This window comes from Tamandua tetradactyla, chromosome 11, assembly GCF_023851605.1.
Source record: "Tamandua tetradactyla isolate mTamTet1 chromosome 11, mTamTet1.pri, whole genome shotgun sequence".
Taxonomy (NCBI): domain Eukaryota; kingdom Metazoa; phylum Chordata; class Mammalia; order Pilosa; family Myrmecophagidae; genus Tamandua; species Tamandua tetradactyla.
In genome coordinates, this window is record NC_135337.1 from 7,160,826 (window position 1) to 7,188,283 (window position 27,458).

General features: G+C 35.1%; 1 protein-coding gene across 2 annotated transcripts in view; it reads left to right on the forward strand.

Moving 5' to 3' along the window:
* The window catches only part of TRIM33 (tripartite motif containing 33), a 159,263-nt gene extending 132,007 nt beyond the window's left edge, over positions 1–27,256 (forward strand). The window contains exons 12-20 of one of the 2 annotated variants that reach the window (XM_077119811.1): positions 1,828–1,960; positions 2,932–2,995; positions 13,206–13,365; positions 14,494–14,843; positions 16,866–16,989; positions 18,664–18,738; positions 20,482–20,634; positions 22,086–22,136; positions 22,215–27,256. In XM_077119811.1, the coding sequence (XP_076975926.1) occupies positions 1,828–1,960; positions 2,932–2,995; positions 13,206–13,365; positions 14,494–14,843; positions 16,866–16,989; positions 18,664–18,738; positions 20,482–20,634; positions 22,086–22,136; positions 22,215–22,427 (1,323 nt within the window). In that variant the 3' untranslated portion in view covers positions 22,428–27,256. The remainder of the gene's footprint in view (positions 1–1,827; positions 1,961–2,931; positions 2,996–13,205; positions 13,366–14,493; positions 14,844–16,865; positions 16,990–18,663; positions 18,739–20,481; positions 20,635–22,085; positions 22,137–22,214) is intronic. The other variant, XM_077119812.1, reaches the window with a different exon arrangement.
* Positions 27,257–27,458: the final 202 nt, after the last annotated feature.

The window sequence follows — 27,458 nt, forward strand, 5'->3', positions numbered from 1 at the left end:
ATAACGGTGTTCAGAAATAGAGGAGAATGGATCTGGAGGAAGAACCAGCAATTTTGCCATCTGTATTAAGAGATTAATAATTAACTATTAGTTCTCTTACCAAGAACAGTGCTTGGCACAAAGAGATGGTCAGAAAAATTGTCTTAATGACAACATGATTAATTTTTTCCCCAATTATTCTTTGAATTTTGTTTATGTTGACTCTTGCCCATGTATAGCAAAACCTTGAGGCGAGTGCTCCAACTAGCATTTACCTGTTGAGGGCAGTTGTGGAGTCAGGGAAGCCCTTTCATATATTCCCTGTTTACTTCTTCCTAATATGTCTGCTCCTCTAGCTTTAGCCATGTTTATATGCCAGAAATGTATATTGTGGGAGGAGAGTATGAAAGGAATGGGAAGGAAGGGTAGAAGTAAAAAATGTGAGTTTCTTCTTTGCTTTGAACTACCTCCCCGACCTTTGTTTTTAATTAGGATACAGCCCCTCTTCCATCGGTGGCCCACAGTAGGAGCTCCCCCGCTTCACAAATCCAGCAGTTGACTTCAGTCACAGCTAAGGATTCCCCTTCAGTTAAAGCTTACAGGTGAATCCTTGGCCAACAGTTGTGACTGTGGGGCACTAAGATCCTCTCGTTGCCCCTCTAGCTAGCCTGTGGCCTCCAGTCTCTTCAGCCCTTCGTGTCTCTGACCTTGGGGTGTTTTTTTTTTTTTTTTTTTAAGGGCTTTGTGAGGAATTTGCCCTCAAAAGTAAACAAAAAGGAATTTGTTTACTTTTTAGGAAGATCTTCTCTTATATGTGATATGTTGTGAGCCATTCTACTCTGATAGTTTTTCTATCGTTCTAATTCATCTTTGGTTATATTGAGTTTTCTTTGAAGTTTCTTTGATGTCATCCTTGTTTGTTTTTATAATTTTTGAGAGAAAAAGAGAGGAAGAAAATGCGTATATTCAATTTTTTTGTCTTGAACCAGAAGTAGAATTGTATAAAAAAATAATCCTGACTCTAGAGGGAGAAAAGATTATAAAGGGAGTAAGAGTGAGTACAGGGAGACCAGTAAGCAAGATGATTAGCATTTACTTAAGCAAGAAAAATTTGACTATCTCTTACATAGAATAGTACAAAATTTAAGGTAATTCTCATAATTAAATAGTATTTGCACTTTTTCATGCAAATAATTTTTCACTCCCTATGATGTAGACAGAATGTTTTAAAGATTCAGAAACTGGTGTTCATGCTGGGGTCAGTATAAAGTCACAGTGCCAGGTCGTCTAGTTTTATCCTGCTGCCTCTAAGTGAGAAAAGGCCCACCTCTCCTATTGCCAGCTTTTTTTGTTTGAGTGATAAGGGGACTTAAATGTCAGGCTAAGGGCTTTCTGTTGAGTGTATGAGTTTTTCAGAGCTTTAAAACTGGGTACAGACATAATCAGATTTCTGTTTAGTTGAGGGCTAGGGTTGTTGAACCAGGGGAGACACTGGAGACAAATCTAATAAATAGGATCCCACAGCAGTTTTGGAGAAAGGCAGCTTCTGAGAGTGTGTCAGAGCTATTTTCGTGGTAGCTCTGTGGGATTTAGTGGATCATTGAGTATCGAGCAGCAAAAATTGTTGAATAATATTAATTATACTGAATAATATTGTAGCTTTATTCATATAAACTTTATTCTGTTTGGGTCTTTAGGAACCCGAGAAAGCAACATTTAAACTGAGTTTAATATTGGCTATTCTGTTAGCTTATTTGCAAGCTGTGAGCATAAGCAGTTGCACTGATGAAGTTAACTTCTCCTTTGTTTTAATAAAAGCAAATTTATCTTTTTCTTCTTTCTCTTCAGTTGGAAGATGCTGGTTCAAGTAGTTTAGATAATCTACTAAGCAGGTATATCTCAGGCAGCCACCTACCCCCACAGCCTACAAGCACCATGAATCCTTCCCCAGGACCCTCAGCCCTGTCTCCAGGATCATCAGGTAAGGCGATATAAAAAAAATAAAAATCTGTCAGTGTCAGATAAATGTTTTCCTGATTGCTCTTTTATTTTTCAAATACTGCTGGCAATATTCAACTACTTCTAAGTAATAATAATATGTTTATAGAATGCGCTTGTTTAGAACTCCCCCATCCAGTTGTATTTACATTATTTGCTGGATTTGGAGATATATTTACATCCCATGTCTTATTTTTACAGTACAGTTAGTTGAAAAGTTCTTTGGTTTTACCCCAAAGCTTTGTATAAAGTAGTGCTTGTAGAAAAGCTGTTTAAAAAACAAAAGAGTTGAGGAAAGGAAAGTGAATTTTCAAATTGTCACTTTAAGCGAAAACTCAGATTTATTAGAAACAGTTGAAATTTGACTATTCACTGTCCGTGAGATGCAGACCCCTTCCAAAATCCCAGTTGTCTTATGCCAGTTGATTCAAATGGGACTTTTATGAATGAATGACTGAGGTAACTCCAAATAGGTTGACAATCCAAAACTGATTATAGAATGTGTTTTTCTTATATAAATTAAATGTTACTTCCTTCCACTGAAACACATCACCTAGTTATTTCTAGAGGGATCTGAACTTAAGTGTTGGTTTTGGGGTGAGATACATCATTAGCACATTGAGCCACAAAATTTTTGAAGTTTTATAGAATTATTGCAGGATTTCTCAAAGAAGGAATAATTAATAGGAATATTTAAGTAATATATCTTACCATATAACTTAGGGGAGGAATGGCAGATATTTTTCTCTTGAGTCAGTGGTTTTCATTGATTGGATAGAGTTGCTCGGAGAAGAATGCTAAGGTGATGTCTCAACTCGGCTGAGAGAAACTGGTTAAAGTCTGCCCTGCTATCCGTGTCTTAGGGACAAGGTCTGATTTCCAAGAATTGATAACTAGTAGATAAAATCTGGATATTATAATCATTAATATTCATTTTGATGTATTATTTTTCAGGTTTATCCAATTCTCACACACCTGTGAGACCCCCTAGTACTTCTAGTACTGGCAGTCGGGGAAGGTGAGTATTATGTTATAAATGATTAATTTTTTTTATTACAAAAATTTCAAATGCATTAAAAAGCAGAGTTTGCAGTGATCACATACACACTTATAACCCAGCTTCGTCAATTAATCAAGTAATGGCCACTCTCGTTTCCTACCCATTCCCCTCTACTTCGGATTATTTTGAAGCAAATTTCAGATGATCATATTTCTCTTGTAACTTTCAGTATGTATCACTTAAAGACAAGTATTAAAAAATACATAGCTTGTAGCGCTGTGTTCTAGTAGCCATGTTTCTTGAAGATGATTGTATAATGATATAGCTTTCACAGTGTGACTGTGTGATTGTGAAAACCTTGTGTCTGATGCTCCTTTTATCTATGATATTGACAGATGAGGGAAAAAATGCATTAAAAATAAATAAATAATAGGGCAAACAAATGTTAAAATAAATTGAATAGATTGAAATACTAATGAACAATGAAAGGGAGTGATAAGGGGTATAGAATAAAAATAGGGGGAACAAAGGTTAAAATATATTGAGTAGATGGAAATACTAGTGGTCAATGAGAGGGAAAGGGTAAGGGCTACGGCATGTGTGAGTTTTTTCTTTTTTCTTTTCTATTTCTGAAGTGATGCAAATGTTCTAAAAAATGATCATGGTGATGAATATACTACTATGTGATGATATTGTGAGCCATTGATTGTACACCGTAGACAGAATATTTGTATTTTAAGAATGTTCATGCTTGTATGTTGTTTTGGTTTGATAATACAAAATAAATTAAACAAACAAACTAAAAAAGATGTGCTAAAATCCTAAACTACACCCTGGAAATTTAAAAATAAATTTCTGATACTGGCTTTAAAAATATATATATATATATATCTACAAAATCAGTATCATACCGAACAGATTAATAGTAATTTTTAAATATTAGTAAGATCCAGTTAATAGTCTGCCTTTTTTTTTTTTTTTTTTTTTTCCAGATTTATATAAGCCGTATACATTACCATTGCTGATATGTTTGTTGGAATCTCTTTCCCTTCAGCAACTTGTTGAAGAAAGTAGTTCTTTGTCCTGGAGTTTTCCCTGTTTCCCCTACGTTGTCACTTAAATATACTTATCTAAATATACTTAGCTCCTGTATTTTTTTTCTATATTGGTATTTAGATCAAGAGGTTTGTTGTTATTGTTTAACACAAATTCAGGTTTGATCTTAGGTAAGAATACTTCGTTGGTGGTAGTTTACACTCCCACCGGGGACATGTATTGTTTGCCCCTTTTTACCAACACCACTCCCCTTTTTTTTTTTTGGTGATAGTAGATGATCATTGCCTAGATCTATTATTTTATTAGTGGTTGAAAACTGATAATTTGTTTATGATGTTGTTCCTTCTTTATTTATTTATTTAGAATAATTTTTAAAAGAGAAACTTTGTCATCAACTATTTGGTTATAAAAAGGCAGGATAAGTACTTGATTATTTCTCTTTTATTTACCTATTTTCAGAAAATGAGTTGGTTCCTAACACCCTCCAAAGGTGATCACTTCATTTTCTTATCTTGATGGACTCATATATTTAAACAGTTTATCTGTTTTAATCCATTATAAATGTTACTTTTATTAATGGTTACATGATTCCATTTTTGGCCTGTCCGAGCTTTTTCAAATTTACTCCTGTAGTCCTGTTGATATAATTCCAGTAGTCTTTGAACGCTTCCTTGTTTTCTAGTATGAAGAGATGTTCCAGGTTCATCTTGTACATTTTCTGCTTCACACCTGGAATAAGCCATTTTTCAAAGAGATTCTGGTCATGTTAGTGGAGAAATGGGTGTTTGGAGGTAATCTTCTCGTTGTTACTGGGTACTCATTGCTACCAACTTGGTCATTGTTTCTAGTCCTTCTCAGTCACACAGAATATGGGTATTCGTTTTAAGGTAAAATCCAATAAATATTGGCTCTTTTTTTCTCATTTCTAATTTAGATAATTTAGTGTAATATAAGAAAGGTTTTAAGAATTTTATATGGGTATTTTGGTTTTGTATGTATACATTCTGAACATGGGTCCTACTAAATACATCTTTGACCTTTTTAAAAATTATTTGTATTTTGTTGATATATATTATATATTCACATACCATGTAATCATCAAAAGCATACAATCAGTGGTTCACAATATCATCATATAGTGGTACATTTATCATCACAATTGACTTTTTTTTTCTTTTTTGTGAAAAATAACACATATACTAAAAAGCAATAAATTTCAAAGTGCACATCACAATAATTTGTAGAACAGATGTCAGAGTATGGTTTAGGTTACAATTCCACAGTTTTAGATTTTTACTTCAAGCTGCTCTAAGATACTGGAGACTAAAAGAAATACCAGTATAATTATCTAGCAGTCATACTTGTTTGTAAAACTGTATCTTCTCTGTATAATTCCACCGTCACTTTTTGATCTTTCTCTCATTCTTTAGGAGTATTTGGGCTATGTCCATTCTAACTTTTTAACATTGGAAGGAGCTGTTGATGATATGGAATAAGGGGATGGAACTAGTTGATGTTCTGGAGAGGCTGGCCCCTCTGCATTTCAGGACTTATCTGGTCCAGGGACCCACCTGGAGGTTGTAGGTTTCTGAAAAGTTACTCTAGTACATGGAACCTTTGCAGAATCTTATATAATAAGTATTGGTTGGGGTTTGCCAAGCTGTGATGGGTAGGAATGTCTTACTGAAGCTTACATAAGAGTGACCTCCAGAGTAGCCTCTCGACTCTGTTTGAACCCTCTCAGTCAGTGATACCTTATTTGTTACACTTTTTCCCCCTTTTGATGAGAATGACATTGATCATTCCACAGTGTTAGGGCCATGCTCATCCCTAGGAGTCATCTCCCATGCCGCCAGTGAGACTCTAACCCCTGGATGTCATGTCCCATGTAGGGGGGAGGGCAGTGATTTCACTTGTAGAGTTGGGCTTATAGAGAGACAGAGGCCACAACTAAGCAACAAAAGAGATCCACAAGAAGTAACTCTTAGGCATACCTATAGGTAGGCTAAGCTTCTCTACTACATACGTAACCTTCACAAGAGCAAGCCTCAAGATCAGGGGCTTGACCTGTTGATTTGGGTGGTCCTCATGTTTGACACAGTATCAGGGGTTTCTTCTTGGTGGTGAAGTTTAATAGTTCCATATTTTTTCTCCCATCCCTCACAGGATTTTGCCAATATTTTTTGATTATCTGCTTAATATACTCCAGGATTTATCCAGGCATTGCATTAAGCTGTACAGAATTAAAGTCCCTCGTTCTTATTCTGGGCTCCCTGTGTTTAGATTGTTTAAGTGATCTATCCAAACAGGTTGAGTTAGAAATGTGCTACAGAAAGTTTAGGTTTTGGATGAAATAAACCTTTCTTTCTTTGGTCTCAAAGAATAGGTGATGTTCTAAAATATTGTCAATGTCTTCCTTACCCCTGTGTTGTGAATTACCTTAATCCTGACCCGATTGCCTTCGTTTTTATCTCTGAATACCAGATTATACATACATAAAACAGCCTCTATAAATCAAGAAATAATAATTACCACTCTGGACAAAATGTGACTGCTCTAAGAGTTTACAATCTAGGCCCCTGTTTTCTTATAAGCATTTTCTAAATGAGACCATACAATAATTGCTCTTTTATTTCTGGTTTATTTTGCCTTACCATGTTGCATGCTTCACAACTTTGTTCCTTTTTTTTTGTAGCAGTACAATATTTGATCATATATATACATCATCATTCGCCAATCTACTTCTCAATCAGTGCATCCTTCAGCCACCTGCATTCATTAAGCATTGTAGATAATGTCCAAAGTCCACAGCCCATTAACACTCTCAATTTTAGACAATTTCATTGTTCCCAAGAAAAAAATAACTGATAAACATACCCTCACCAAATAGAAAATGCAGACCTCCCCTTAACTCTTGTCCCTTCTCCCATTATTTACCCCTTGGTTTGGTGTTGTGGTACTGTTGATGTTTTCCTGTTAAATACAGCCCATAGCATGCAATAGCAGTTTTCCCCCTGTACCCTGAAATTATACACTCTGTACAAGATTCTTACCTTTGCAGTACTTCATGCAAGAACTTATTTATATTTGCAGTTTTAATCAGTGGAGCACATGGGTCTATACAACCCTTTTCAGTCATGTTCACCTTTAATATGTTAGTATTACTTATAGACCCACTAGTGAACAACCATCACTTCTATCTAATCCCTTACATTTAAGTTCATCCTAATTAGTTAACCATTCACCCATGACTAGCTTCCATGTATCTCTAAGTTACCTATATTCTGTATTATAAACCCCTGGTTTTTCCTTTACCATGGTCATAAAAGTGAAGTTGTACCGTATCTGTCCTTTTGTGTTTGGCTTATTTCACTCAACATTATGTCCTCAAGGCTTACCCATTTTGTCATGTTCTTTAGGATGTCGTTTCGTCTTACTACTGCATAATAGTCCGTTGTGTATGTATATATACTACATTTTGTTAATCCACTCATCTGTTCATGGACACTTGGATTGTTTCCATCTTTTGGAGATTGTGAATAATACTGATATGAACATCTGTATACAAGTATCTGTTTCTGTCACTGCTTTCAGCTCTTCTGGGTATTTCGAGTAGTGGTATAGCCAGGCTATAGGGCAACTTCATATTTCGTTTCCTAAGGAACCGTCAAGCTGTTTTCCATAGCGGTGCACCATTATACATTTCCACCAACAGTGCATCAGTGCCCCAATTTCTCCACATCCTCTCTAACATTTGTAGTTTGCTGTTTGTTTAATAGCAGCTATTCTTATAGGTGTGAGGTGGTATCTCGTAGTCTCAATCTGCATTTCCTTTATAGCTACTGAAAATGAGCATCTCTTCATGTGCTTTTCAGCCATCTGTATTTGCTCTTCAGGAAAAATGTCTATTCACATCTTTAGCCCACTTTATAATTGGGTTTCTTGTTCTTTTGTTGTTGAGTTGTGTATGATTTCTGTGTATCCTGTGAACATAGGATATCAAACCTTTATCTGATGTGTGATTTCCAAATATTTTCTCCCATTGAGTTAGCTGCCTTCTCACTTTTTTTTTTGGTATACTGTATGGTGGGGTCACATTTTAATCTTTTTCCATATTAGTATCCCATTATTGCAGCACTATTTATTGAATTTTTGTTTGATTTTTTGTTAGTTTGTTTGTTTTTAGCAAATGCATGGTCCACGAATCGAACCTGGGTCTTCTGCATGGCAAATAAGAATTCTTCCACTGAACTACTGTTGCATCCCCCTGACATCGTCTTTTGAGGCACAAAAGCGTTTGATTTTGAGAAGTTTGTGTTTATCTGTTTTTTCTTTTGTTGGTTATGCTTTAGGTATAAAGTTTAAAAAGCTACCTCTACATTTCTTCTAAGAGCTACATGGTACTGGCTCTTATAATCAGGTGTTTGAACCACTTTGAGTTAATTTTTGTATAGGGTATAAGGTTAGGGGTCCTCTTTCATCCTTTTGGCTATTGATATCCAGTTCTCCATGCCCATTTAATGAAAAGACTATTTTGTTCCAGTTGAGTGGATTTGGGAGTCTTGTCGAAGATCAGTTGACCATAGATTTGGTGGTCTGTTTCTGTGCTCTCAATTTAATTCCACTGCTCAATACTTCTGTCTTTGGGCCAGTACCATTCTGTTTTGACCACTGTGGGTTTATAATAAGTTTTAAAATCAGAAAGTGTTAATCCTCCCACTTCAGTCTTCTTTTTTGGGGGATGCTTTTAGCTATTCAGGGTCTCTTTCCCTTCCAGATAAATGTGGTCACTAGCTTTTCCAAGTCTTCAAAGAAGGTTGTTGGAATTTTGATTGGTACTGCGTTGAATCTGTTTATCAATTTGGGTAGAATTTACATCTTAACTATATTTAACCCTCCTATCCATGAGCAGGGAAGGCCTTTTGACCTATTTAGGTCTTCTTTGATTTCTTTTAACAATGTTATGTAGTTTCCTATGTACAAGTCCTTTATGTCCCTAGTTAAGTTCATTCCTTGATACTTGATTCTATTAGTTGCTATTTTGAATGGGTTTTTTATTTCCTTAATTGACTCAGATCATTGCTTATATATGGAAACATTTCTGATTTTTTTTTTTGCATGGTCTGGGAATCAAACTTGGGTCTCCTGCATAAAAGGCAGGCATTCTAACAGCTGAACTACCTGTGTACCTGAAATGTTACTGATTTTTTTTTTCCTTTTTTTAAAATTTATTTTATTTATTAAACATACTTACATTCAAACACAAACATTCTTACCATATAATCATTCCATTCTACATATATAATCAGTAATTCACAATATCATCACATAGTTGTTATTCATCATCATGATAATTTCTTAGAACATTTTCATCAATTCATCAAAAGAAATAAAAAGAAAACAGAAAAAAAATTCATACATATCATACCCCTTACCTCTCCCTTTCATTGATCATTAGCATTTCAGTCTACTAAATTTATTTTAACATTTGTTCCCCCTGTTATTTATTTATTTTTAATCTGTATGTTTTACTCATCTGTCCATAAGGTAAATAAAAGACGCATCAGACACAATGTTTTCACAATCATACAGTCACATTGTAAAAGCTATATCATTATACAATCATCTTTTAGAAACATGGCTACTAAAACACAGCTCTACATTTTCAGGCAGTTCCCTCCAGCCTCCATAATACCTTAACTAAAAAGGTGATGTCTATTTAATGCATAAGAATAATGTTCTAGTTTGCTAGCTGCTGGAATGCGATATACCGGAAACAGAACGGCTTTTAAAAAGGGGATTTTAATTGAGTTGGTAGTTTACAGTTCTAAGGCCGAGAAAATGTCCCAGTTAAAGCAAGTCTATAGATATGTCCAATCTAAAGGCATCCAGGGAAAGAAAGATACCTTGGTTCAAGAAGGCCGATGAAGTTCAGGGTTTCTTTCTCATCTGGAAGGGCATATGGTGAGCATGGCGTCATCTGCTAGCTTCTTCTCCTGGATTCCTGTTTCATGAAGCTCCCTGGGAGGCATGTTCCTTCACCTCCAAAGGTTGCTGGCTGGTGGACCCTGCTTCTCATTGCTATGTCGTTCTGTTCTACTCTCTCTGAATCTCCATCATTCTCCAAAATGTTTCCTCTTTTATAGGGCTCCAGAAATTTATCAAGACCCACCCAAATGGGTAGAGACATGTCGATATCTAATCCAGCTTAACACCGCCTCTAGGGAGATGATCTAATTTCAGATTCAAACATACAGTATTGAATAGGAATTATTCTGCCTTTATGAAATGGGATTTTGATTAAAACATGGCTGTTCTAAGGGACATACATTCTTGCAAACCAGCGCAAATAACCTCCAGGATAACTTCTCAACTCTGTTTGGACTCTCTCAGCCATTGACACATTATTTTGTCTCATTTCTCTCTTCCCCCCTTCAGTTGAGGTTTTCTCAATCCTCGGTGCTGAGTCCCAGTTCATTCTAGAATTTCTGTCTCACGTTGCCAGGAAGGTTCATATCCCTGAGAGCCATGTCCCATGTAGAGGGGGAGGGCAGTGAGTTTGCTTGTTGTGTTGGCTGATAGAGTGAGGCCACATCTGAGCAACAGAAGAGGTTCTCTTGGGGGTTACTCTTAGGCCTAATTTTAAGTAGGCTTAGCCTATCCTTTGCGGGGTTAAGTTTCTTATGAACAAACCTAAGATTGGGGGCTCAGCCTATTGCTTTGGTTGTCCCCACTGCTTGTGAGAATATCAAGAATTCTCTACTTGGAGAAGTCGAATTTTCCCCCTTTCTCACCATTCCCCCAAGGGGACTTTGTGAAAATTCTTAATGCCGCTGATTTGTACACTTAAAAATGGTTAAAATGGTAAATTTTAAGGTATGTATTTTCAATACAATAAAAAAGTGCTTTTAGGAAATTAAACTGGAATTAGAAAGGCAGTCAGACAGGAGTCTAATTTTTTTATAAGACTTTGCTTTTTTCTGTGTATGTATATATTAACTTTGATAAATATTTTTAAAAAATAAAGATTAGAAAAATGTTTAAAATAAAAAGAACGTGCCTACCAAGTAGCATGCATACTGGTAAACACATGAACATAGCAGCCCTAGGTCTCCCCGTAGACATCTTCTGTATCTGGAGAAGATAATCAGTGAAGTAAGCCTCAAGAACTCCAGCTTCATTGGAGTCTATGACCCTCTAGCCTTGTTTCCTCCCTCTTCTCATGCTCTGATAACGTTACTGATTTTTGCATATTAATTTTATATCCTGCCACCTTGCTGAATTTATGAAGTCAAGTAACTTTGTTGTAGATGTCTCAGGATTTTCCAAGTATAGCATGTCATCTGCAAATAATGAAAGTTTTACTTCTTTCTTTCCAATTTGGATAGCTTTTATTTCTTTGTCCTGCCTGATTGCTTTGTCTTGTTCCCGATCTTAGGGGGAAAGCTTTCAATTTTTGAGCATGATGCTGGCTGTGGTTTTGTCATATATCCCTTTATCATATTGAGGAAATTATTTTTGATTCCTACCTTTTGAAGTGTTTTTATTAGAAAAGGATGTAGATTTTGTTGACTGCTTTTCCAGTATCAATAAAGATGATATGTGGGGCAAGGGTAGGGCAAGGGTGTGCACATGTGTGGGCGGGGGTTTTGGGTTTGGGGTCAAGAGGTCTGTGCATAGATGCATGGTTACCTGGCTGGGAGGATGTGGCTGTGCGGGTCTGGGGGGCTGGATCCTGGTGTGGGTGTGCACAGAGGTCTGGGGCAGCTGGCGAGGTTGCACCTGCGTAGGCTGGGGGTGGGTGTAGCCTAGATGCACAGGTCAGCACTTGCCCAGATCTGGGGGTGGGGGCATGGTAGCATGTGTGGATCAGGCGTGGGGGGGTGGGCTGAAACCAATGTGTGTGTGTGCAAATTCAGGGTGTTGGAGACCTAGGTTGTGTAACTGAATGGGCTGTGGTGAGTGTGATCTGGGTTTGAAGGTGAGTTCTGCAGCCAGGGTGTGCAGGCGATGGCCTACAAGGGGCAGGGAGGGATAGGTTGGGATCAAGGGGATGGGTGCAGATGTTCAGGTCTTGGGAGGGGTGGAATGAGACTGTGTGCTTGCTTGGGAGTGGCGGGTCCAGCTGGAGCAGGCTTGCGGGGGCACAGGTGCTTGGAGTGTGGTTGAAGAGGTGGGTGCCAGGGTTCAGGTGCAAGGAGTGTTGGGGAAGTCACAGGGAATGGGTGGTGTGCGTGAGAGTACCAGCTTGGCTTACTCCTTTTCCCCATCTCCCTGTCTTTGCACTCTGGAGGGCTTCAGGCTTCAGTTTCAAAGGGCCCATTCGTCTGTTTGCACTAGCTGGATGGTCTCCGGTTCTCTGCGTGTCAGTTTTTCAGCTTTTACAACCAGTCTCCCTCTGTGGTGCAGAAGACCCTCTCAGTCTCTTACACTTTGGAATCAATGTCTCAGTCACCTTTCTGTCGCTTCACAAGCCATTCCTTGGAGCAGGGATGAACTGGACTTATCCTATTCTACCATCTTCCCAGAACTCCTGCTTGACTTTCTAATTATACTTCAAATAATCAGTACCTTTCGAAGAAAAATACAAATTTAGTAGAAAAGGTATCCATTCTCATAGCGTGCTCGTACCAAGTACTCCCTTCCCTTGACAGTGCCTTTGCTTTGTGCCGTAGATAGGACTTAGTCATGTACTGTTCTCTTATTCTGTCATTATGTTGATTCAAATAAGGATGTTCCACATTGTTTGCTATTGTTATCCCCTTTTCTCCAATCCCTCATTCCCCAAACCCAAAGTAGACACTCACTGGAAGAGGTTTCATGAATTGCTATTATTGATATAATCCTTAGATGAACTACTTTTATAAAAGAGTAGTAGTCGTTAGCATTCTATAGTACTAGTGTGGGAAAATGAGTAAGGAGTTTACTAGACTCCTTAAATGATGTACTACTATAAGTGTCTCAAACCATAGAATGTGTTTTTAGGGTCTCCTGAAAGTTCCATCTACATTTTAATAAAGTTTGAAGCTTAACTTTATACTATGCTCTTCACTGCATCATGAAGTATCCTTATCTTCTGTAAGGTTTTAAATTGTCTAGACATAAATGAACGTTATTTTTTATGTACTCCATTATATCAGACATGTGACCTTTATTTGTTGTTTTGTATTAGCTGTGGGTCATCAGGAAGAACAGCTGAGAAGACAAGTCTTAGTTTCAAATCTGATCAGGTGAAGGTCAAGCAAGAACCTGGGACTGAAGATGAAATATGTAGTTTTTCAGGAGCTGTGAAACAAGAAAAGACAGAGGACGGCAGGAGGAGTGCCTGCATGGTAAGTGCTTGCTGGTGTCTAAGGATTTCAGAGGTTGCTTCACTGATTCTTCCATCTCTGAGTGTGTTAGAGTGAATGGTGGTTCTAGGGATATTTATTTATTCTTGAAAATTCATGCCTGACACAAACCCATTATTCCTTTTTGTAACTCAGCTTTTTTTTTGTCTCAGAGTCGTCTGTAATTAATAGGAAATAAAAGACTTAATTATATTGCAGACTAATTAGAAACTGTCTTTGAGTTTGTAATTAGTCGATATTTTTGCCGTGATGCTAAATTGGGTTTTATTTTGTTCTGTATTCATTAATCATCTTAACAGTCACATTGACTCTTAGGCGGAAGAAGATCCTTGGCTACTGTCCTGGACCTGTGAGCTTAGTAACAAGATTGCTGATTTGAAGAAGTTTAATTATTAAAGAGTTTTGTGATAAGAAGATTGTTTTTTGGCTTATGAATTATTAACTATTCTTGGGTTCTTTAGATAGAACAATTTATTATTTTTATAATTTGGAATGAAGGAAAGCCTAAGCCCCTATTTGCTTGAAAATTTCAGTTGGTTTTCCCTTTCTGTCCAGGTTTATGCCTCACTTTTTTACATGTTTGGCATATAGGAATTTGAACTCAGTGTATTAGGTATATTCAATTCAGTATATGTAGAATTAGAGAACTAAAGGCAATAAATTTAACTGGGATTAGAACAGTTCCATCTCTTCATCCAGAAAAAGATGGTGGAAGATTTCTTTTATATATTCACAATCTCCCCACATTAACTGAACGATGGGTGGGCAGAAGAATATTTCAGAACGTTTCTAAAAGCTGTATAACAGATTCTGGTGTGAAAAATAGTGGGTCAGAGTTAACTCTCTGTAGGAAGATAATTATGCTTACCTCCCAGTGTGTTTAAGAGTTTAATTAATATTTTTATCTGCAAAAACCAATATTAGACTGTGCCTTTAAAATCAAATATTAACAAGCCAGAATAATTGTGTGGTTATTTTTACTAATGTAATTTACAAAATAATTTTTAAATTATGTATGTATTGACATAGCTCTAAATGTACAACCACACTGTACACATTGCATACAGTAGGGATTAAGTGATTTTTCAATTATTTGTTGTTTCATTTCAGTTGAGCAGTCCTGAGAGTAGCTTGACACCACCTCTCTCGACCAACCTGCATCTAGAGAGTGAGTTGGATGCATTAACAAGTCTGGAAAACCATGTGAAAACTGAACCTATGGATATGAGTGAAAGCTGCAAACAATCAGCTCTCAGCACCCTCGTTAATGGAAAGTCCCCAATTCGAAGCCTCATACACAGATCAGCAAGGATTGGAGGAGATGGCAGCAGCAAAGATGATGATCCAAACGAAGACTGGTGTGCCGTCTGCCAAAATGGAGGGGATCTCTTGTGCTGTGAAAAATGTCCAAAGGTCTTTCATCTAACTTGTCATGTTCCGACACTTCTTAGCTTTCCAAGGTACCAGTGACATAATTGTTTTTGTTTTTTTTAATTTTATAAGCTCAAAAAATAGCAAAGTATTTTCAGGGTAGATGGCTTTCTTAACCATAAAGATAGGGAACCTGTTTTTCCTTTGTTGATACTTTCCAGAGAAACCCAATAGCTGAATGATAAAAGTTCAAGATCTAAGTGGTGATATGTTAATTGTAAGGGGTAGATTTCATTTCCTGGCCTTCAGTTTATACTTGGTATAAGCAAAGTAGATAAAACTAATTATGAGGGACAAAGGGATTAGAATTTTAGAGAAAGTTGGTTTGTTTATTACTGAAACTGAATTTTTGAAAGATGTATTGCCATCAATATATTGCCTATATTGTCTTAATAGGGTCTACGGTAATGATTTGTGAATACCATTCAGTTAAGATCCTCTTGGATCTTACCCACAATTTACTTTTTTAAAGTTTGAAAGCTCTCAAAAGACATTTTAAAGAAAAAATAAGTAGCTCATACAAGCACCTTCAACCTTTTGGAATTGTTAGTTGCTTTTTTCAATTTTAGATAAGTCAAAAGAGATTAGAGAAAGATAACATTATTTCAGACTGTTTTACACAATGACAACTAAAGTTGGTTTCCAGCATTAGAACATTCATTGGTGGATCCCCAAGACAAGCTGGTGATGCCAGCTGATAAAGTGAAACAGGTGTACTAGTCTGGCTTTGGTAATCTGTATTCTGGTTGTTACTTCTGTAGTGAACTAACTTTTCAAGGACCAGTTTTTACATCTAAAAGGGAGTGAGATTTTGAACTGGAAGAACTCTAGTTCACTTCCAGCTAACACTTTACATTTTATGTTCGTATAATCTCTTGTCTCCGATTGATCTCAGAGACCATAAAATGGTAGAATCATATTTTTTTCTTAACCCCGCTGTCCTCACTGCCACCCTACTTCTACCCTGCAGTATTTTCCCCCACTATTTTTAAATGAAGGTAGACCAGTGTTCTTGGGGGGAAATCTAGTCCTCTTTGCCTTTAGATTAAAGAAGTCACATTTCCTGAAATTCTGAAGGAGCAAGAATTTTAATTGAATAATGCTGCCCCTTTTAGGAGATTCAACTGTTTGGAATAGAAAATTGCTAGAAATAGAAACAGTTAAATAATGTTTTTCTGAAGTGAAACTTCAGAAAGTTTAAGAAGCTTAGGAGATATAGGCATAAAAGTTGAAGCTTAGGAGGGATAGAACAGGGCCTTCTTTATCTTGATTCTTTTAGAAAAGAAAAGTATTGGCATTTTATTCTTGAAATTAAGACATTTCTCTCTGAGTCGTGGCATCTACTGGAATGTCAGGATTTTACCATTAATGTTTTCTCTTAAAGGCAGAATGCTTTGGAGGAAATTGTGAACTGTCAGCACAGATAGGTTAGTACTGTGCTTAGGATGGATGTTTGGATGAATAGAATATGAATGACTCATTTTGAAGTTTATAGTAGGATAGGGATCCCTACGTAAAGAATTTAATAGGAACTTAGGAGTATTAAAAGATAAAAGTGTCCTCACAAGAGTGCGTGTAGTTTTAGGCTTTTGACTGGCCACAGAAAACGAATTGTTTTACTTTTGGCACATTTAACACATGCCAAAACAGTATAAGATACTACCTAGAAACTCTAAATTCTGCAGTCTTATTTGTGAATATTGGGTCCATGTGATACTAATTTTGAGATCTGCGAGAATTGGTCTTATGCCACAAGTACTGAGCATCAACTTTGTGCTAGGAAGAGATCCCTTTTTAATGCAGAGATGCCATTTTTATAATGCTTTCCAAGAAATAATCATTTGAAGGAAGACTGGTGAACGTTCTAGGAAATTTTTATCACACAACTTCAAACTTCACCTTGTGACAATTGACAAAAATAGAATCTCCCTTTCCTTCCCAAACCTAGAAACTAAAGAAGATAAACTAGAGACTCACTTCTAGGAAGCTAGCTGTTCTGTTGGAGGCTTCATTATATAATTCTGTGGACTGATTAACTGTTACTGTTTTAGTGGGGACTGGATATGCACATTTTGCAGAGATATTGGAAAACCAGAAGTTGAATATGACTGTGATAATTTGCAACATAGTAAGAAGGGGAAAACTGCACAGGGCTTAAGTCCAGTGGACCAAAGGGTAAGTATCAATCAAGTTGATAGGTTTTTATGGATTTTGTAGGTAGGTCTCTGCCTATATATCATATTTTTCTTAGTATAATATATGTGTGATAACTTTTCATTTTTTAAATCCCACTATCTGATGGTGCATTGAAGCCTTGAATTCCAGACTCTTGAATCCAGCTTCTTCAAACTTAACTATCCTAACCAAAATCTTGATTTATGATCCCTCCTCTCCCCCATCAAAAAGTAAAACCAAACAACAATAAAATAACATAAAAATCACACTTCTCCCTGAGTCTTCCCCACCGTTAAATGGCACAACCATTCACCCCTGTTCAATCTAGAACCTATTAGAAAAGAATTGAGAATGACTTTCGTGTGAATAATTTCTTATACTCCCCCACTATTTTCATTCTAGACAGCCATGGTAATTTCTCATTTGGACTATTGTAGTAATGTCTTCGTGTGGTCTTCCTGCTTCCACTCTTGCTTCCTTCTGGTCTATTTTCTATACTTTAGAGAATGTTCTTTTTAAAAATGTGTAAATGAAGCAATCCCTACCTTGCTTAAAATTCTCTAATAGCTTCCCATTGCATTAAAAATAGAATTTAAGATCCTAGAAATTCACTCGGATTTCTGCTGAAATGTTACCTCCTCAGAGAGGCTTTTCTTAGCCACCTATCTAAAATAGATGATTACTTGTCTCTGTCTCCTAAGAGAGTATAAAGTCCTTGAAGTGCGTCTGTCTTGTTCACAGCTGTTGAGAGTACATAGGATATCCTCAGGAAATGTTGAATGATAGAATGCACAAGCTAGACTCTGCAACCAGAATTTTAAGCTTAGAATTTACATGGTTATGTTTGTGTATCAGTGTTACCACTTATCCTATCTATAATTAATCTTTGAAGGTGGTTGGTAATATTTTGTTTTTGCTTTCCTTTATTTTGAACTCATTCCTAGTTATAACAATTTGTCCATTATTCATACTGGAAGCATTTTTTAAAATTAGATGAATGAAAAATTCTATATAAAATTTGTATTAAAATGGTTTCTCATGAGAAAGTAGTAATCTGACCTTCAAACACAAAATATCTTTTATTTAGTTGTATCATCAGATCATATTTGTCTCTAATCTGGTATTTGCAATATTCTTCCTCTGTTATCTGTTAAGTGAAGATGTGCACTTAGGATATACAAATTTATATTAAGAAGTTAAGCAAATAGAAAAACTTTAAATATGAGATTTATAGTTTAATTCTGATTTTATAAAAATTCTGAAATTTGGTTGAGAAGACATGTATAAATCTTATTTAATTTTGAACTTGACTTGTCCTGCTTGCCTCAGGCAATTCATTGTAAATGACAGTGATAATTTATAGACTGTGTTGCTCTTGAGACTCTTTTCCATTTCTGTAAATATGCAAGAGTAATAGCAGGTAAATTAGTTCCCAGATGAGAGTAAAAATAATCTGTCTTTGGTAAGTTCATTTGAAGTAGGACAGAAGGTAGCATCAACTAGATGGAAAGCAAAGTGGTTTTCTTTTGAGTACATGTAATTAGTTACCTAGTGTCTTGCAGGCTTATTTATGTTCATTTCAATATGATAAAGCTTGATAATGATATAATTAAATTCTCAAGAATATCTTATTAGAGAGAAAGTTATTTCACGTTTTCCTTTTCTTTGGGCCAGAAATGTGAACGTCTTCTGCTTTACCTCTATTGCCATGAATTAAGTATTGAATTCCAGGAGCCAGTTCCTGCTTCGGTGAGTTGTCTACCCTAGTTCTTTCCTGGTGTAATATTTAAAAATACGGGCTCTGGGCTCAGTCTACTTGTCTTAAACCTTAGACTTCTTAAGTAAGTGTCTCCACCACTCTGAGACTTAGTTTTCTTCTCTAATACATCTCAATGCAGTACTTTGAGGATTATATAAGAAAACCTGTAGTACCTGATAATACAGCAAGCTCTTATTCTTAATAAATTATTAATAATAATGCAATAATAATTATTAAATTGATTATTCCCTTAATAAAATAAGAAATTTTATTAGGTCTATATGGAAGTGCGATTCCTTTGTTAAGATGTGTTTTTAAGGATTTTGGTGCTGTAATGATAACTTAATAAGTTAATTCCCATATCTTCTTTTACCTTTAAGGTGGGTGGAAGGGAAATAGGTATCACAGAAAGAATGTTGAAGTCAGAATATTTAACCTCTACTCTTTAGTTCTGCCATTCACCAGTTATATAGCTTTAGGAAAACGATAGAATTTTCTGCCTTTTGTTTTTTACTGTAAAGTGCCATATTGGACTTAATTATTTCTCAGATGCCAGTTCTATGATTATAGGCTCTATACCTTGTGGAGAGAACAGTCTCTATGTAAGTATGAACTTGAATGAAAGTATAAAATTGCATCTTTCACACTAGCTCTGCCTTCATAAATCCTCTTATGTGCACAGTAAAGATTGAGAACTGACTGTGGGGAAATTGTGCATGGCTTGTTTATCTGTGAGGAGGCTTTTGTAAGAAATAAAGCTCTAAAATGCTACAATAAAAGCATGACTAGAGGTGCTCAGTGCCTCATAAATGGGATGAGAATATGATACATTTTATTTAATAATCATTAGTTGAATAGGATATTATCAAATACCAGAGCTATTACAGAATATTAGATGGTAGTAGATATGTAAATGAATTTTAAAACACAGGGTTTAGACACAACAATGTTGTGTACAAATAGTAATCATCTGATTATAGAAAGTTCTGTCTGATCTTCAAGTTCAGGGAATTGACAGTAGAAAATGACTTTTAAATGTTTTCTTTTCATGCACTATTAAATTGCTTCTCTGTTAAATTGTATCCCAAGGATAGAAATTTTTTGTCAGAGGGGCCAGAACTCCCCAGCCTGATCAGTAAATGGCTAATAAAACTTTTATTTGCGTTGTTACTACAATCTTTCTTTCTACGTTGCTACGTCCATAGTTCTCTGATACAAAGTTATGTCCTTTAAAAGAAATATTTTAATCATAGCATTTATATGTTTTGTAATTGTTTGGCCCCTTCTTTCCTTTTCTTCTTCTATCTTCCTATGTCCCCTTTTCCTCCTCCTTTCTTCCTCCTCCCCTTCCTTTTCTTCTTCTTCCTTTCTGTTTTTCTATTTTTAAATCTATTTTTCATAAGTAAAATGCTAGCGGGCCAAATATGGTTGTAAGGCTAATGATAGGTTTGTGATTACTTTCATTCTAAACCTACTTAGATAGGACTTTGGGGACTTCCATTAGCCATGGAGATTTATACATAAACATACTCTGAATTAGATTTGATTTTCATATATGCTTGGAGCAGATTGAAAGTCCATTCACTATACCCAAACTTTGCAAGCAGCCACTTCAATAATTGTGTCTTTTTTTTCCTAAAATTGATATCAAATGCATTTTCAAATTAAATAATTTGAATAATTTGGCATTTTTGGAGAAATCTTATCTATCCTCATATATTTATTTATTTTAGATACCAAACTACTATAAAATTATAAAGAAACCAATGGATTTATCCACCGTGAAAAAGAAGCTTCAGAAAAAACATTCCCAACACTACCAAATCCCAGATGACTTTGTGGCTGATGTCCGTTTGATCTTCAAGAACTGTGAAAGGTTTAATGAAGTATGTTAGCTTCTAAACTATAGTCTTAGATTGTTAGTTTTTGTTTGCTTGTTTTTTTTTAAATTTTGTTCTTTCTACTAAGGGATTTTTCTAATTTGATTTAAAAGCGTTTTTGGTTTTTTGCTTCAGCCCTATCAAAAGTAAAATCTCTTTGTATCCACGGCTCCAAAGAAGGAAGCTTGCCATGTAGAATTTGAAGTATGTACTCGAATAAATTAAACTATCATTGAATATCCCTCCCTGAACAAGTTTAGGGTTGGGATAAGTATGAAAAGTTTATAGTTTTAGTTATATTTTATGGGAAATGATTATAAACAGACTGCATTTTGGGTACATTTAGGAGAGGCTCTGGTTACATGTGTGCCAGTGTCCTTGGATTTTATTACTGTTAATCTTATACGTGCAGACCTTAAATTTACAAACTAATATTTGGTGGCATATCATGTATTATAGCCCAAAGTGTATAATGTTGAGTTTTAGGAGTTTGGTAATGTGACTTTCATTAATTGTGGCTGTGTTATTTTTTCGAGGATAAGGGTGAGCTATCCATACCTTGAGAATAAAGAAATGTGATAGATAACTCTTTCAAGGAAAATACTTTTATTATCTTTGAGATAAAGTCGTCTCTATTATTAAAAAAGAACTGTCATTATAAGAAAGGAAAATGGATTTGGGTGAGAATCCACAAAATACTTAAACGATAACTTTAATACCTAAACTCTCTTTATTGCTGATAAAATTTGGGTCTCAAATGACTGTTCATTGAAATAAAATCACATTGAGTAATCTTGAGTCTACCCAGAAAAAAATTTAGCTACGTTTATAGCAAACTTTGAGGGACAGTAATATGTCATAGATAATATTGTATAAGCTCCACGACAGTAATATGTCATAGAGAACATAGTATAAACTCCATGACAGTAATATGTCATAGAGAATGTAGTATAAACTGCCCAAATTTGTCTTATTTTTTAATGTAGTTAGATTATTTTTAAATACATGTACTTTCATGAACTAGAGTACATTTACCAAGAAAGCCCCATTTTACCTGCTTTAGTAAGAGTTAGATAATTTATGATTAACATTGGCAATACAGATAGAATTAAGATTGTGTTTTGTTGGATGTTTGACAGTATTTAAAACATTTCTCATGTCGTTGATTTCACAAATATTTCCCCTTAAATAGATTGAAGTACTCAGACCAATTCCTATTCACATTGACCTTGCTAAGTCAGAACTTTAGGCAGTTATTAAGGTTTCACAATAGCTTTACTAACAGCTTTGTAAAGAAAGTGGTTCCATGTTCTTTAGAATTTTAGAGAGCAGTTTATCTGGTCATAGCAATTTGTTCTCCCTAGTATGGCTGACTTTCGTCGCCAATCCTATGCAGTCTCATAACTTTAGAAAGGATTATAATTTCCCTTTTTTTTTGACTCTGGTATCCTTTTTAGATGATGAAAGTTGTTCAAGTTTATGCAGAAACACAAGAAATTAATTTGAAGGTAAGCTTTTCAGACCATGCAAACTTGGTGAAGGAATATGCATTACCAACAGGTGAATATTCCTATTTTTGCTTGCAGGCTGATTCAGAAGTAGCTCAGGCAGGGAAAGCAGTTGCATTGTACTTTGAAGATAAACTCACAGAGATCTACTCAGACAGGACCTTCGCACCTTTGCCAGAGTTTGAGCAGGAAGAGGATGATGGTGAGGTAACTGAGGACTCTGATGAAGACTTTATACAACCCCGCAGAAAACGCCTAAAGTCAGATGAGAGACCCGTACATATAAAGTAAAATGACATGGACTTAAATCAGTTCTTACAGAAAGAAAGAAAAACAGAAAACTTTTATTTAAGTGTTGCTGGAATATCCTGCCTACAGTGGCCACCTCCTTAAAGAAGCTGATAGCTTTTACACAGTATTAGATTGAAATAATGGACAGAAAACACATTCTTGTCAAAATGGGGGAGAGAACTCTATTTGCAACTTAAAAAGTAACCTGAAAGAAAAAGTGAAATGATTTAAAAATTTCTGTTACTAAAAAAGGTGGTTCTCTCATTGTTACTAGAGATGGGCAAATGTTGATGATCATGTGTTATTGATTGGTGCAGGAAACTGGGTCTATAAGTAAATACTTGGGGGTTGTGTCGCTTGATAAGTTGTCTCTTTGGACTAAAGCGCACAGTTACTAAAACAAGTTTTATGCTTCCCCCTCCACTCACATACATATTAGGTTTTCTAGTTAAAATAAAAGTAGCTCAGATTCCACTTCAATGTCAGTTGAGATGTGCATTGAATCATGCTGTAATTTTTTTTCCTCTCATTTTGATGCTGTTGGGGTTAGTTTTTTTTTATATTGGTTTAAATAATAGTAGTTTTATTTTCTACTTGTATTAGGGTCTAAAAAACGTGACCATTGGTGGTCATTTAATCAATTTTAATGGTCTACTGAAGAGGTTATCATGTGAAGTTGAAATAAATTTGGTAACTTTTCAGTAGTGGGTCATGTACTTTTATAGTAGTCATTTGCAGAAAATGCTTCACATAATTGCACTTCCCAATCAAATTATTCCCTTGAAAGGCAGAATGTTTATTTCAAAATTAATCTAGTTTTCTGTACATTTAAATTTGATTAAGAACCTGACAACTGGCTCTTAACCAGTCTTCCTTCATATCAGTTTTCTGATAGACCACTATTGGCAAACAGTTATCTGTCAACTACCAAATGTGTAAAATTTTCTGTATTTCACTTTGTCTTATTTGTAAATAGTGAACTAAAAACTTCTGGCAGATCAGCAACATTTGCTGAGCCTGTTTTTTAAGCTAATGTGTATTCTTACTAATGTTCCTATCAAGAATGGATTTGTAATATATGCTGTCTATTTCTAATGTTCACATTCATATTTTGAGGTTCTATCTTATTTTAATAGAGAACAGACTTCTCAGAAAAGTAAAACTTCCAAAGCAGCTTATTATTGGAATATCAAAATATTGAAATAAACCCGGTGGGGTTAGATTACTCATCTGTCCACCAAGTGGGACATTTGCATGGACTGGGGGCTTAAAGGACTTAGAAGAGACCTGTAAGTAAATCCTGAAAATGAGCCAATCCCCACTTGAATGGTTACTGGAGTAAACCCACCTCTACTACTCTGATTTCAGCACCTGAGGCATATAAATCAACTTGGCTCTGATTCATTTTTCTTCTCTTCATTTGTGATGCTCAGATCCAAGATGTGTGTTCTAGACTATGTACAGGCTTCTCTTTTAAGTTGGATTAAAAATTTTAGTCCTGCTTTTGTATGGACACATTAGATTATAAAGTGACCAAAATTGAAGAATTTGCCATTAGATATTTTTCAGGTGTCAGCAGATTTGTGGCACATCATTTGCCTTTTTAAAAATTCCGCTTAAGCAATTCAGACAGTAGACTACTCAGAAAAGAAAATTATTTGACGTATTTGTCTAAGAGGTAAATATTTTTTAGCGCGTATTGAATGAAATAAAGTGCTCTACAAAAATTATTATACAAATTCCTTTGGGTTGTTTTCTTTTCTTAATAAGGGGTGGGGGCAAACAGGAATATGATTCAGGCCTTTTGATGGTATATTTAAATGATGTTGATTTTTATTATTGTTGTTGACCTATTTTATTTCAGGCCTACTTCAGCTCCTCTTTTCAGTTTGTTATAAATTAAACTACAAATAATATACCAGACTGTTTTATCATCTTACTCAAATTTCAATTTCCTAGCAAGTGTTTTCTTTATAAGAGGGGGGAAATAATTTTAAAATGCTTTTTTCTATGCCCTTTATCCCTTTTTCCTACAGCATTTATGAGTTCAATTTAAAAGTAAACATACCGGAAGGCACATTTTTGGAAGCCCTTCCAATGTGATGAGCAGTACTGTAACTCCATTTTTTCAAGCCTTTGAATCCTAGTATTTTATACCTGCTCTTCCCCCAAGTCCTTTTCACGATTTTTAGATAACTCATTAATAGAGTCTGCCATCTGGGAGGGATAAACAAATTTTAAATATTTATTTCTCAATAGTTGGGGCCTTAAAGATAATGTATTCCCTTAAAAACATTTCCATGTTAGAAGGAGTTTGTGCTTTGTTTTTTGTTTGTTTTAAGATTGGTTCTTTAAAAGCCACTTTATTGTCATCATTTAACAGGCTCCATTTTGTTAACAGGAGATATTTTGTACTGCTGAGGAATTACTGTTAAATTGATAGCTGTCGATAAAGCACCATTAAATGAAGGTGTTCACTTTAGATTTCATTGAAGCTTTTTCTTGCACACTGATCACTTTGTTTCTAAGAGCTGACTAGTTCAGCTCTGTCTAATATAGACTCTGCTATTCAGATATCTTATGTTTTCCTATTAATTTATGCTTTAAAAGACTAACATTGAATCAGTACCTTAGAGCAGTTTATTTTGATACTTTCCCATATTTCTCTTATTTTAAAATGCAATATTTTACACTTGGAGAAAAGTCCATGTAACGTTTTGTTAAAAGCTTGCAAAATTTTTGCCATATTCCCTATCCTTCTCCCTTTAGGCAACTAAGAGCAAAGTGTTCCTTGATGTGTTCCACTGGCCTAAATTTGTGTTTTTCAGCACTAGCCTCAGATGGCTCACTGAGTGACAGAATTGCTTTGCAATGTGAAGCATGTGAAAATTCCAAAGTGTGGCTAGGTTTTAGCTTATGTTCTGTGTAGAAATATCAAACCATTACTACAAAGAAAGGATAAGGCATTAGCTCTACTGTTGAATAAGTTTTGTAATTAACAGAGTACTTTCTGACTTATATTTCCTTCGATATCAAAATTTAAGTAATTTTTAAAGTTCAATTAAGTCTCACTTTTTGTTGTAACAAGTATTGATTTTTTTGTTTAATCCAAAGAAATAATGCTTTTAAATAGAAATTAAAAAATTATAGCATGCAAATTGTAGACTATCAATTACCTCAGCAGGTATCCTGCCATGTAATTATTAGTGATTAATGTTAATAAGCCAATAGATTCAGGTCTTCTGACTATGCCCTTGAATTGTGGCCTATCATATGTTATTAAAGGGTCTCTTACTGTCCAGAAATGGGGTAGATACTGTGGCCCACTTTCCCTTGGCCTTTAAATCCCTTATTCCCATTCACAACACATGAAGTATAAAAAATCTAATTTCTTCTTGAAGTTAGCAGTGCTTATTTGAATGCATATTCAACATTGGATCAGTGCATAGATATTATAAAAATCCACCCATCCCAACTCCCTTAATTAAACCAAGTTCTTAATTCATACCATTAATTCTTAATTCATACTATCTATATTAATGAAGATAAAAGCAACAAGGTTTTCAAGGTGCATCACAGTTTGATCATGTACTGGACTTGGATGTTTTCCTTTTATTTACGTCTCAGTTACCTCCTTGATAAAGCAATAACACTGCTTTAAGTCTGTTGCCTAATAGTATGTCATAATCCTTTCCTGGATGGTGATTTTATAGGAAAGTTTGTATGCACATATCACCCAGTCTTTTAAAAATTAAGAAAGTAAAAATGTATGCTGGAGCTAATGACAATATATTGTGGCATTTTATTTTAAAAATTGGGGAAAGTTGCATATTTTTTTAAAAGTAGGTGTTTGAGTAAAAAAAATGGAGGTACTTTTTTAAGAAAAAAAATTTATATGCCACAGTTTACATAGAAATTTCAGATTTCAACATATACTCTTCGATATAATACTTTCTTTTACATGGTCAAAATGCATGTATAGCATTTCGTCCATCTTAGTTCCTGGTGTTTGCCTTTGTGGTCCTTGACATATTTTTTATTGTATCTGAGATACAAAATTATCTTAAAAAATTAATTTGTATAAATTTGTTGTATCGAACTACAAAATGTACAAAATTAACTTTAGCCCTTTTCTAGCAATTGATCTTTAACATTGAAAATGGTCTTCTTTGAAATTAACCAAATTTGTATATGGGAAGGCACTGAAATGATTTTTTAAGTGCCACTGCAAAATTCCCTTTCAGGTGTGGCTCTAAATTTCAGTCTTAAGAATGAAATGCATGTCTGCTCCTGGTCTGAAAAATGTAGGAATTTACTATGTTTAAAAACACAGTGAAACGTGTATATAAGCCTATAAACAAAAGATTTGTGCAATTTGGAAGCCTGTTAATTTTCTATGTAGGCCTACCTACACACAAAAGGGTTAAATTCACAGCCTTACTTGTTGCTTACTTTCAGTATTTCACCTGGCCTCCTCCCCCTCATTTTGATTATTACTACTACTATTATTTTGCACTTAGTTAACTACCCTTCAATATGATTATTAAAGAAAAAGTGCTGTTTCTGTGGTATCGTATTCTCTAAATAATCATATTTAATTTTTTAAAACAAGATTGCAGTTTCTAATTGTTTTCGTTCTTGTGTTTTTGCTGGTATGTAATAAAAGCAAGTTTTTTCTTTTCATGGTTATTTAATACATTAGCTGCTTGTAAATATTTCTTGTTATAATGCTCTGGAATGTGTTGTAGAAGTTGTATTAGATTAGTTTAAAGCCTTGTTTGAAAACCACAATGTTTTGGTTATTTCTATTAAATTAGAAAATTGAAAAAGTTTTCAAATGAATTTCCTTTTTTTCTCTCTGTGAGTTGAGAATAAATTAATATAGTCCCTATCCTCACAGTGTTTTTAGTCTATTGGAGGGTGATGAGTGCTATGATAGAGATTAGCATGGAATATAGTAACACATTAGGAAAGGGTCGAATCTAAATTTTGTTAGTCAGGGGGAGTTAAATTTAATTTTTAAAAGTTGAG